Source organism: Octopus bimaculoides, chromosome 7 (assembly GCF_001194135.2).
Source record: "Octopus bimaculoides isolate UCB-OBI-ISO-001 chromosome 7, ASM119413v2, whole genome shotgun sequence".
NCBI classification, from domain to species: Eukaryota; Metazoa; Mollusca; class Cephalopoda; order Octopoda; family Octopodidae; genus Octopus; species Octopus bimaculoides.
Genome location: NC_068987.1, coordinates 83,146,170 through 83,158,012, shown reverse-complemented (window position 1 = coordinate 83,158,012; position 11,843 = coordinate 83,146,170). Strand labels below are relative to the sequence as shown.

General features: G+C 39.1%; 1 protein-coding gene across 1 annotated transcript; it reads left to right on the top strand.

Annotated features, from left to right (window-relative positions):
- Window positions 1-1,414: 1,414 nt before the first annotated feature.
- LOC106870140 (B-cell receptor-associated protein 31) lies at window positions 1,415-11,176 on the top strand. Its single transcript, XM_014916132.2, has 2 exons — window positions 1,415-1,570; window positions 9,859-11,176. The coding sequence occupies exon 2, from the start codon at window positions 9,940-9,942 to the stop codon at window positions 10,660-10,662; it is 723 nt and encodes a 240-aa protein (XP_014771618.1). The 5' UTR covers window positions 1,415-1,570; window positions 9,859-9,939; the 3' UTR covers window positions 10,663-11,176.
- The last annotated feature ends 667 nt before the right edge of the window (window positions 11,177-11,843 follow it).

Genomic DNA, 11,843 nt, shown 5'->3' with positions numbered 1-11,843 from the left:
ACCATTTCCTTTTTTATCTACGGACCCCTTTGGTTACTATTTTATTCTGGTGAAACCCCGTAGTCATTCGATGTTTAAAAACTAGTTTCATAGCTACTTCTTTCGAAATTCTTATTTTGCTTATCACACATTCCTTTGTATATGCTGAACTATGAGAAAGAAACCTAGCTATTTTTTTTTATCCGGAATGTTGCCATAGTAACGAAATTAAAGCACCCAAAGTGAAGTTGCTTGACACAGATTAACCTTGAACTATTCTGAGCATGCGCAATAAGTTTTGCCGTTGTAGCTCACTTCCGCTACTTACAGCAGTGCCTGGAAGGAAGGTGTGTTGCCTGTGATCGTTGCATTGACCATGACAGAGAAGGTTATCATAGCGATACCTGCTCAGAGGCCTACGCAAAGTTGCAGAAAGTGTATGGAGATGAATGTATGAGGCGGACACAAGTGTATAAGTGGTACAGGCGTTTCCAAAATGGCCGAAAAAATGTCGATATTGATGAACGTTTGGAGAGACCCGCAACCAGCAGAACTGAGACAAAACATTCCAGATGTACGTGCAGCTGTGAGGCGAAAATCGTCGAATTACCATCCGTGAGTTATCAGAGGATATGCAGATTAGTTACGGTTCACTTCAGTCCATTGTCACTGAAAATTTGAGTATGAGACATGTGTCTGCTAAAAAGACTTTCGGTTTTAGTTGCACAAGATCTCCTTAATTGCGTCGAGAGGGATGAAAACTTTGCGTAGGCCTCTGAGCAGCTATCGCCAAGCTTTGGGCAAAATTTGATGCAGATTCTCTGCTCAACTCTCTCTGTCAGACGGTAAAGCCAAAACTAATACCGCTCAGCATTTTGTCCGGCATGGTAACGATTCTGCCAGCCCACCACCTTGGTGTGGTATGACGTCAGCAACTAGGGAGTTGACCACTGACCGGAAGAGGTAGAGGGAGACTCGATTAGGACTTCGTGCCCTTTTCGAGCGGGGTTGTTGTGACGAGAGAACTTGCCAAGCGATCGCAAGGTGTTGGGAGAAGCAACTGCTATTTCTAGCGTTCTTCGGGTCGGGCCAGCCGCGAGGATCGGATACCGCAGGACAGACTCGTGCAAAGGAAGTAAAACGAGGTAAACCGATTACTTCTACTCGCACGCATACACCACACTTGGTACAAGGCCCGCAATTCGGATGGAGCGACTATACGATTACATCGGCCTAAGTTACGAACAGGTACATAATTTCATAGACGCTGAAATATAATCGAAGGTATTTAAATGCAGAACGTAAACCTGGAATAAAATGTCATTAAGTATTGTGTCCGACGCGGTAATAATTTCGTCAGTTCGCACCTTAAAACAGTTAAAAATAACGAAAGAGCGAGAACGACCACGTAGACGATGCACCATTGGTTTGTCTAATCCATGTGTTAGTGATATATTGCTGCTTCGAAAATGAGGCTCTGTATAAAAGACCAAGGTCGCTCTCTTGACTTCACTATAGAAACCAGAACGAGGCTAGTTTAAAACGCCATCAGCACTTAAAGACAAAACACTTGATTCTTTATCAGACTCACGTAACTATTTCCTTATTTTTTACCTTTATTATACTTCGCAATATATTTTCATTAATTTTACAAGATTCTCTTGTTTTTCCCGTATCACCCTATTACATTAATATTTAACAATAACGTTCGTGTCTTTAATAATTTAGACTTAGTTCGAAAAGCTACGTGACAGATAATGGAAATTATGTTGTTTTAACGAGACCTAATTTCTCTTCCAACTCCTAAATACTCTTAATGATCGGAAATATTTCCAGATATGACCACCTACTCAAATTATCTCAACATGTCATTTTGTTTTTCAAAGATAGTAATTGTATTTTGAGGGTGATGTTTTGTTTTGTTTTTGTCCTGCTGCTGCTATTTCTAGCAAACCGGGTAACCTCATTAAGGCCTAGTTTTTGTGGTTGGATCAACGACATTTATGGTTATTGTTGTGGTTAGACTACATAATGACTAACTTCTCTTCGGTCAGAATAGAATCCAACGACGATATTAATATTAATTTTCTACTTTTAGTACAAAACCTGCAGTTTTGAGGGGCAGGGGGCTACTCGATTACATCGAACCCCCAACATCCGATTGGTATTTACTTACCGCCCCTCTAAAAGATTTAACGCAAAATCGAACTCGGCCGAATTTGAATTACAACAACAATAATAATATTAATAGAGATTTCCAGACAATGATGATAATTCATTCCTCAATAGGAACAGGACCTTAAATTTTTCGGGGAGGGTTTTGTGTGTTACATCGACCCCAGCGCTGAACTGGGACTTTATCGATCCCGAAACGTTAGAAAGCAAAGACGACCTCGGCATTTCATTCTTTTGAGGTCAACAATAATAATTATAATAATAATAATAATCATACTAATTTATTTTTTTTTATGATTTAGTTCACGCCTTAGCATTTTTCTTTCTAAAAAGAGTTGATGACATAGGGTGTACTCACAAAAGGCTGTCTGTCACGCTTGAATGCTTTTCATGGCAGATTTGTCTGTCGGCTCCATACTTTTTTTTTACTCTACGCTTCAACAAATTCGATAACTGAATTATTTTAACTTTCTGAATATTTTGGAATAATGATGTTGTTTTAAATATTAGTAGGATAACCCATATTTGACGACCTTAAATTTTCCAAAACAACAGTCCCATTTGTGTGTGTGTACATTAAATTCACGGAAATTCCGTAGTTTAGGCTCCGTGATAGAAAACCCCAAAAAGGAAATGGAAATAAAAGGTCTGATTTCGTGGCGCATTCGTGGATGCCGGACCCACAAAAAAACCCAAAAAAACTCGTATTTCTAAAGGCGTTCCAATTATAAACAAGAATTCCCACCGTGACCATCTCGTGTTTTAAAAGCGTTCTAAACGTGACCGTTATATGAATTTCATAAAGTGAAATACTACTATCTGTAAAATATACAGATCTAAGTGATTCCCGGTAACTCCGCGCATCTTATTCACCGAATGTCGTTTTATAAACGCCTCTTGCTTCTTGTTTGCTAAACAAACCAATTCTGTCTTGTGGTTTATTCGCCATCTCTTCTAATACGACCCCATCGTTTTAGATTTTTGTATAGTGTCCTACTCTTTTACTTGTTTCAGTCATTTGACGGTGGCCATGCTAGAGCACCGCCTTTAGTCGAGTAAATCGACCCCAGGACTTATTCTTTGTAAGCCTAGTACTTATTCTATCGGTTTCTTTTGCCGAACCTCTAAGTTACGGGGACATAAACACACCAGCATCGGTTGTCAAGCGATGTTGGGGCAACAAACACAGACACAAAAACATATACACACACACACATAGATATATACGACAGGCTTCTTTCAGTTTCCTTCTACCAAATCCACTCACAAGGCTTTGGTCAGCCGGAGGCTTTAGTAGAAGACACTTGCCCAAAGTGCTACGCAGTGGGACTGAACCTGGAACCATGTGGTTCGTAAGCAAGCTACTTACCACACAGCTACTCCTACGCCTATATGTTGAATTTTTTTTTTCTTTCTAGAGATTATTGAAAACAAACAAAGACTTGTATAACGAAATTATGTTGGACCTTGGCACATAAATCCGTCATGATGACAATCTCTTAATCATATTACTAATCACAACAAAGATTATTTGAAAATGTGTTTATAATATAAGTATTGGCAGTGTGGTTAAGAGGCTTGTTTTGCAACCATGTAGTTTCGGGTTCAATTGTACAATGCGGCAACTAGGGCAGGTGTCTTCTATAGGCTCAGGCCGATCAATGCCTTGTGAGAGAAATTGGTTGATGGAGACTGTGCAGAAGCCCTTCCTATAAATGCTTGTGTGTGTGTATACTTGTGTATGGCAAAAGATCTATAGAATAAGTACCAGACTTAAGAATTAAGTACTAGGGTTGATTTGTTTGTCAAAACCGAATGAAGTGGTGCCCCAGTATGGTCACAGTCCAGTGTGCAAAACAAGTAAAAGATAAAAGATTATTCTTAGTTTAAATAATGTTTTTTTTTTTTTTTAATCATGATCCCTCTAAATATTCAGTACACTCTTGCCCCATCCTTCCTTGTAAGCTCACAATGACCCCTAAAGATGCTACTACCCAGGTTAAGAGCCACGAAGGCAGGGGTTCCCAACCTGGGGGTTCATGAACTAAATTCACAATTTAAAATATCATCATCGTCGTTTAACGTCCGCTTTCCATGCTAGCATGGGTTGGATGATTTGACTGAGGACTGGTGGACCAGGAGGCAACACCAGGCTCCAATCTGATTTGGCAGAGTTTCTACAGCTGGATACCCTTCCCAACGCCAACCATTCAGAGAGTGTAGTGGGTGCTTTTACATGCCACTGGCACAAGGGCCAGTAAGGCGGTACTGGCAACGGCCACGCTCAAAAAGGTGTATTTTATGTGCCACCTGCACAAGGGCCAGTCCAGGGGCACTGGCAACGATCTCGCTCGGATGTCTTACTGGCAAAGGCCATGCTCGAAATGGTGTATTACGTGTCACCTGCACAGGAGCAAGTCCATCAGCACTGGCAACGATCTCACTCGAATGTCTTTTCACGTGCCACTGGCACAAGTGTCAGGAAGGCGACGTTGATAACGATCACACTGCTGCTATATATATATAAAAGGATAAACATATTAAGAGGGGCCTGTGGTAAAACTCATATAAATAAAAGGGTTGGGAACTATTCCACTAAAGCTTTCATTAGTTGAATACACATGGCTTAAATTTTATTAGGAGTTCTGCTACTGAGTCAGGATTTCTTCGATAAAATTTGTGACATTCTTTAACTGTGTAGCATTCAGATTAATCTGTCAAATGTCATGCTTCATTTATTCACATTGTTTTGAATTAGTCATGGATTATCTTGCAGTTTCAAAATTCCAGTGATGTAATATTTTTTGAGAATGACATCATAGGTTTTGGCAGGACTGAATCTGGCTGGTATGAACTTTTAAGTGATGCAATATTCCCTTAGAATGATATCATAGGGCAGGTGTAAGAGACTGGATCTGGCAGGTGCGACCATTTCAATGATGCAATATTCCCTTAGAATGATATCATAGGACAGATGTAAGAGACTGGATCTGGCAGGTGCGACCATTTCAATGATGCAATATTCCCTTAGAATGATATCATAGGATAGGTGTAAGAGACTGGATCTGGCTGGTTTGAATAGAAACTAGGTAGACTATTTTGGCTGGATCTGGCCAGTTTAAAGGCTAAAGGGTTGAAGGGAAGTAGTTTAACTCCCATGTCAGGCTTGACTGAACAGACTCATGAATGAAGAGTTCAAGCCTTTTTTTTTTTTTCAGGTTATCTAAAACTAGTTCTGCATCTCAACCTGATCTACCATTTTCGAAACTGTAGGGCTTTAAGCCTTTAGCATTCAGTTTACTCTGTCAAATGTAAAGCTTATTTATTCACATTGTTTTAAATTAATCATACATTATCTCGTAGGTTTGAGATTCCAATGATTCGATTGTTTATTTTAATAATGACATTGTAGAGTAGGTGTGAGAGACGAGATCTGGCTGGTTTGATCATAAAACGGGTATAATATTTGGGTTGGACATGACCAGTTTAAATGCTAAAGGGTAGTGTGAGCCACTTGAGTTTGCTGCCACCCTGCAACTCCCGTCTGCCTATTCTTTGTACAGGCTTATACAGCAGACTCAAAAGTGCTGCCTGGGAAGGTTCCCCACTTCTACCAATTTTTGTATTTGTGTAAAGGCCGTGCCTTCAAGAGATGATGGTCCTATTAAACCCTTTTCGTAAATGACACGTCTCTCAATAGAGCCCATCTTTTACTTAGAGCACTCTGTAGGTTATGATGACGAGGGTTCCAGTTGATCCGATTAATGGAACCGTTTGGTCATGGAATTAATGTGCAAGTGGCCGAGCACTCCACAGACACATGTTCCCTTAAAGTAATTCTCGGGGAGATTCAGCATGATACAGGATGTGACATGGCTGGCCCTTTGATGTACAGGTTCTACTCATTTTTGCCAGCTGAGTGGACTGGTACAACATGAAATAAAAGTGTCTTGCTCAAGGACCCAATGCATTGCTAGGAATTGAACTCATGGTCTTATGATCGTGAGCCAAATACACTTACCATTAAGTCACACACCGTTTACTTAAAACAATAACACAATATGCAATTCTGTTAACCCTTTCAATAGGATTTTCCAACACAACAATCCAATGAGAGAATCTCTTTGCAATCACTTGACCAACAAGAAATAACAGCTAAATCTCTCAAACTGCACACTACCATCATAAATAAGACAAGCCAAATCAGTGTCACTTTATTGTGAAGTCTACCTGGCCATTTATACTTTAGCTTGCAACCTAATCTTAACAGTAACCCTCTCACCCTAGTCCTAAGCCCCAACCCTAAACCAGAAAACCAGGTCAGTTCATAGAGTAGGCTGCAGATACAGTGGTAGGACTGCAACACTAAAGTTGCACCAGTGAAACTTGATAAAAGACGACAGTATGATCAGAGTGGAAATTCCTTTGTGTCAGCTCAATTACTGTCTATCTGCATTAAACAACAACATTTTAGGTATTAAATGGTATAGTTATAGCTAAGTTGATTCCTTAATAATTTGTTAATAATTAGTGTCAAAGATGAATTTGATCAATGTTGATTTATGGATACAAAATATATTCATCACCATAAAATTAATATACTCCAAAGTCAATTTTGTGTGTATACAGCATATGTAAGTATATCCACATATGTAATTGAAATACTGCTCGTCTTTCCTACCATCACCTGTCACACCCTTCTTAAGTAACCCGTACCTCACAGCTTTATATACCAACCACTTCAATGAATTAATGAAAACAAGCAACTTATACCTCGTTTTACTTCTATGAAGAAACGAAATAGTGTTCGAAGGAGTGAGACTTATTTTCTCACAGACGAAGTAACATCTGCTGTATTCCTGCCTAACAATATTTTCCCGCTTGTAAAATACAACAGTGTATGACTGTTATTTTGCTGTTCAACAAAAGAGTTCTATGTGCTCAGTAAACCTGCTTGAAACAGTAGGCAAACATCCCCCGATTAACATTCCTTAACCCTCTCACATTCCTATTACTCTGTCAAATGTAATGTTTATTTTTTTGCATTAATCCTGCATTGTCTTGTAGATTTGAGCTTTTGATAATGTGCTTGTTTATTTTCTTATTTCTTTATTGCCCACAAGGGGCTAAACATAGAGGGGACAAACAAGGACAGACAAAGGGATTAAGTTGATTACATCGACCCCAGTGCATAACTGGTACTTAATTTATTGACCTCGAAAGGATGATAGGCAAAGTCGACCTCGGTGGAATTTGAACTCAGAACGTAGCGGCAAACGAAATACTGTTAAGCATTTTGCTCAACATGCTAACGTTTCTGCCAGCTCGCCGTTTATTTTCTTTTAATGACTTTGTAGGGTGTGTTTGAGAGACTGGATCTGACTGGTTTGAGCATAAATTAAGTGGAATTTTTGGGTTAAGTATGGCCAGCTTAAGAGCTTATCAAGCAATATAATTCTTGAGACACAAAAAGATGGGATGGCCATGACCGGAATGCCTTCCTTTTATCATCTGTTCACTCAAGACTGGGACTAACCAACAGTGACCAAACTTACTTTGATCTTTAGGGCTTTGCCATCCCATTTGTTCAGCAGATATTTCATAGCTGCCTCCTGCCTATGGATTTTAAAAGCATAGCCTTTGAAATGTGATGTGAGATAGCAGTCATGAGTGAGGGGTCGTCAGGAACTGGGTGTTTCTTGATGAGTTCAGTACTGACCCATAGGATGTTATTCACATCAGTTTTGAGCATTTGGGTGATGTATTCATTTTGGCTCTTATGATTTAGCTGGTATTGTCTCTTTCTCTCCATTTTTCCTGAGAAAATCCACCACTATCATTTTTCAATAGAAATTCACAATCCATGTCGAGACCTTATGGGTTATAATATCTATGAAGTGGATTTCCTCTATAGACCTGTCGAGTAACCAAAATACTGGTATCAGTATGGTTACTGCAAATGCATTGTGGGATTTTGTCTTGTAAGACGAAAGCTCTCATTGTCATATTTTTTGGTTATGCTTTATTCTCAAGATCTTAATATATTTTCATCAAAATCTAGGTATATATACTCATTTGGTGAATGTATTTATGTACTTATATATAAATTGTCCTAATCATCTTTTAACATTCATCTTCTATGCTGGCATGGATTGGACAGTTTGACAGGATCCATTGGGTCCAATAACTGCATTGTGCTCCAATATCTTCTTTGGTGTTATTTCTAAAGCTGGAAGCTATTCCCAACACCAGAAGGTAGAGTGATGGGATCGGTGAGATGGTGACTATAAGGAATGACGAACGAATGTGGATGGGTGATAGGTATTTGCTAATGAAAAGAGCTAAGTGATAATGACTGAGGTTGTTTCGAGTATTGGGTCTCACGGAGGCAATGACAGACCTTTGGCATTATCAAACTGTCCAACCAATGCCAGCATGAACAGTGGACATTAAATGATGATGTAGGGTTAAGGCATGGATGTAGTGAATGGTGGACAAGGGGCGAAGGAGTGGTCAATGATACATATGAGCCTGGAAAGGTAAGTGAGACTAGGTGATGACTGACAGAAGTGAGTTGTGACTGAGTAGTAATAATGATAGAATAGACAGAAGAAGGATAAGAGAAAGAGTGATGACATGTGACTGAGTTGGCTTAAAGAGTGTGAGGGTAGAGTAAGAGATGTATGGTGATGGAGGAGGAGAGATAACTTGCTGGTTCAGAAGAATGATCAATGTAAAATGAAAGCGGAGTGGGACAGTATTAAGAATGAAGGATGGATATCGAGTGAGAAGGATAAGTGGTGTCAGTATAAGATGATGAAATAGTCAGTTCTGATTGCATTTAATGACAGCAGCAGAATACTGCAGTGAAGCAGGTGATGAATGGGGCTAGTGATAGAAAGATGATGGATGGTTGGGATGGCTTGAGGAGGGAATTGGGAGAAAAGTCCAGTTGTGTCCACATCATCATCATCATTCAACACCCATTTTCCAGTTGGCATGTGTTGGATGGCTTGACAGATCCTGATGAGCCATAGTGCCCTGTCAAGCTCCCACGTCAGCTTTGGTAGGGTTTCTCCAGCTGGCACAGGAACCAGTCAGGTGGCACTGGCATTGACCATATTCGAATGGTGCTTTTTATGTGCCACCAGCATGGGAGCCAGTCAGGTGGCACTGGCATCAACCACATTCGGATGGTGCTTTTTACATGCCACTGGCACAGGAACCAGTCAGGCGGCACTGGCATTGACCGCATTCGGACGGTGCTTTTTACATGCCACCAACATGGGAGCCAGTCAGGTGGCACTGGCATCAACCACATTCGGATGGTGCTTTTTACATGCCACTGGCACAGGAACCAGTCAGGCGGCACTGGCATTGACCGCATTTGGACGGTGCTTTTTACGTGCCACCAACATGGGAGCCAGTCAGGTGGCACTGGCATTGACCGCATTCGGACGGTGCTTTTTACGTGCCACCAGCATGGGAGCCAGTCAGGTGGCACTGGCATCGACCATCTGGCTGCTTTATGCAAGAATGGGAAAGTAGATGTTAAATGATGATGATGAAGTATACTCCACAAAAGTAAACTTGTTTTAGAAATAATCCATTTCTCTTCTTTTTTTGAAAATGTTTGTATAAAATCTGTTGTACACCTATATTTAATATTCATGTTTATGTATTTTTTATTTTTTTTATTTACAGGAATTGAATCCAATCAAAAGCAAAAAGTTCTTGGACTGCATACTCCACCACACCTGCACACATCAAACTCATATATTCATCATGGGTTTGCAGTGGACAATAATTGCTAGTTTTTTATATTTTGAAATTGGAATGGTTTTCTTATTCCTGTTGCCTTTCATATCACCACTGACATGGCGAAAATTGTTTAAATCTCGCCTTTTATCACTAATATCTACATACTCATATTTGTATATTCGATTATTAATGTTAGCCTTAGCTGTTGCTTTCGTTGACTCAATTTGGCACCTTCGTAAATATAATAATGCAATCGACAAATTGGATACCATGACTGGAGTCATGCCAGGTGTTGGACAGAATCAGCATTTGAACCTGTTTCGAGCTCAACGTAATTTTTACATCTCTGGGTTTTCTTTGTTCCTCTGGATGGTCTTGAACCGTCTTGTCAAATTGATCACAGCCCAAGCTCAGCTGCAGACTGACTTGGAAGCCACTCATAAGCAAGCTATGAGTGCTACTGAAGCTGCTAATAGATTAATAAATTCCTCGGCACCCCCAGGAGAGAATCTAGCCAATTCTGAAAAGGAGAATGCCGCGAAACATCTCCAGGCTCTCAAAGCTAAGCTGGGAACAGCAGAGGAAGAATTACAAAATGCTAAAGGTGAATTAAAACAAAATCAGATTGATCTGATGGCCATGAAATCTCAGTCTGAAGCAACTAAACGTGAATATGATAGGTTGCTGGAAGAATATTCTGTCCTTCAAAAGAAAACCGAGAAGGATTCCAATAAAAAAGATGATTAATGGAAATAATGGGTAAACATTGATTTTTTCATGAAAGTTTTGAAGCTTAAGCCTACAAACTATATCTAACATGATGACAAACTTATTACTAATTACAGAACAAAAATAGTCTCAAGTATTATTACAGACTTTCAGAATTGGTCTGATGAGTTTAGTGAACGTGTTTGACCTGAATGAACACAAATGTAAGAAATTACTGTTACTTTACTTTCACATTGTGAAGAAGTGGAGAGAGGTCAAAAAAAAAAAAAAGAAAGAAAACAAATCAGTTTGTTGGTTATGTGCTTTTTTTTTTTTTTAAATGAATGATGCTTTTAATAAATGAAGACTGAAGAACAGAGAACTAATTGACCCGTTCCTCCGAGATTTACATCCAGCCAACCTAAACACTTAAAATGTCCTTGATGCCCTCCCATTAAATTGAGTTATTCATAAACAAGACATAACATTTTGTATTATTACGTTGTATATAAAAATATGCTATTTAATAAATAAACAAACATGTCTAAAAATATTTATTTTGTGTTTTGTTTTTTGTTTTAGAGAGTGTTGTTAAAACATAAGAACTTGAGATGTGTCAGAAACCTGTCTGAAGTCTGATAATTTAGTTTAATAAACTTTCCCATATAACAGGGTCTTATTACTCTCAAGGGCACTGCTGAAGTCTATATAGTTGTTGGTTTAGAAAGTTCACTTTCCAAACAATAGTTCCAAGTTCGGTCCCACTACATAATCTTTTGGACAAGTGATAATGCCTTTTTTTCACAGTATGTAAGCGAGGGTATTTTTATATATTTTTTTGAACATCTACTTTTCCATGCAAGCATTGACCAGATGGAATTTCTCAAGATAGGTTACAAACCCTCACCTGTTATCAACTAAGGTAATATTCCATATGGCCAGGCATGTTTTAACAGGTGATTGGAAATGAAGAACAACATTTGCCTTATAGTGGCACAACTAACACATATCAAGGCAAGAAAAACAGTAACCTACACACACATAGAAAAGAGATTTCTTCCAGTTTCCATCTATCAAATTCACTCACTACGCTTAGGAACATTAATTGTAAATAAGGTTTAATGAAAGATTTTAATTCAGAACTTATGAAAACAAGACATTTGTATTACAGAGCCAGGTTGGTATCAGAAGGGTTGAAAGGAAAGTGTTTCCTTTGTTAA

What these genes read in the sequence shown, in the direction of transcription:
- LOC106870140 (XM_014916132.2), top strand. Translation starts at nt 9,940, where the DNA reads ATGGGTTTGCAGTGGACAATAATTGCTAGTTTTTTATATTTTGAAATT.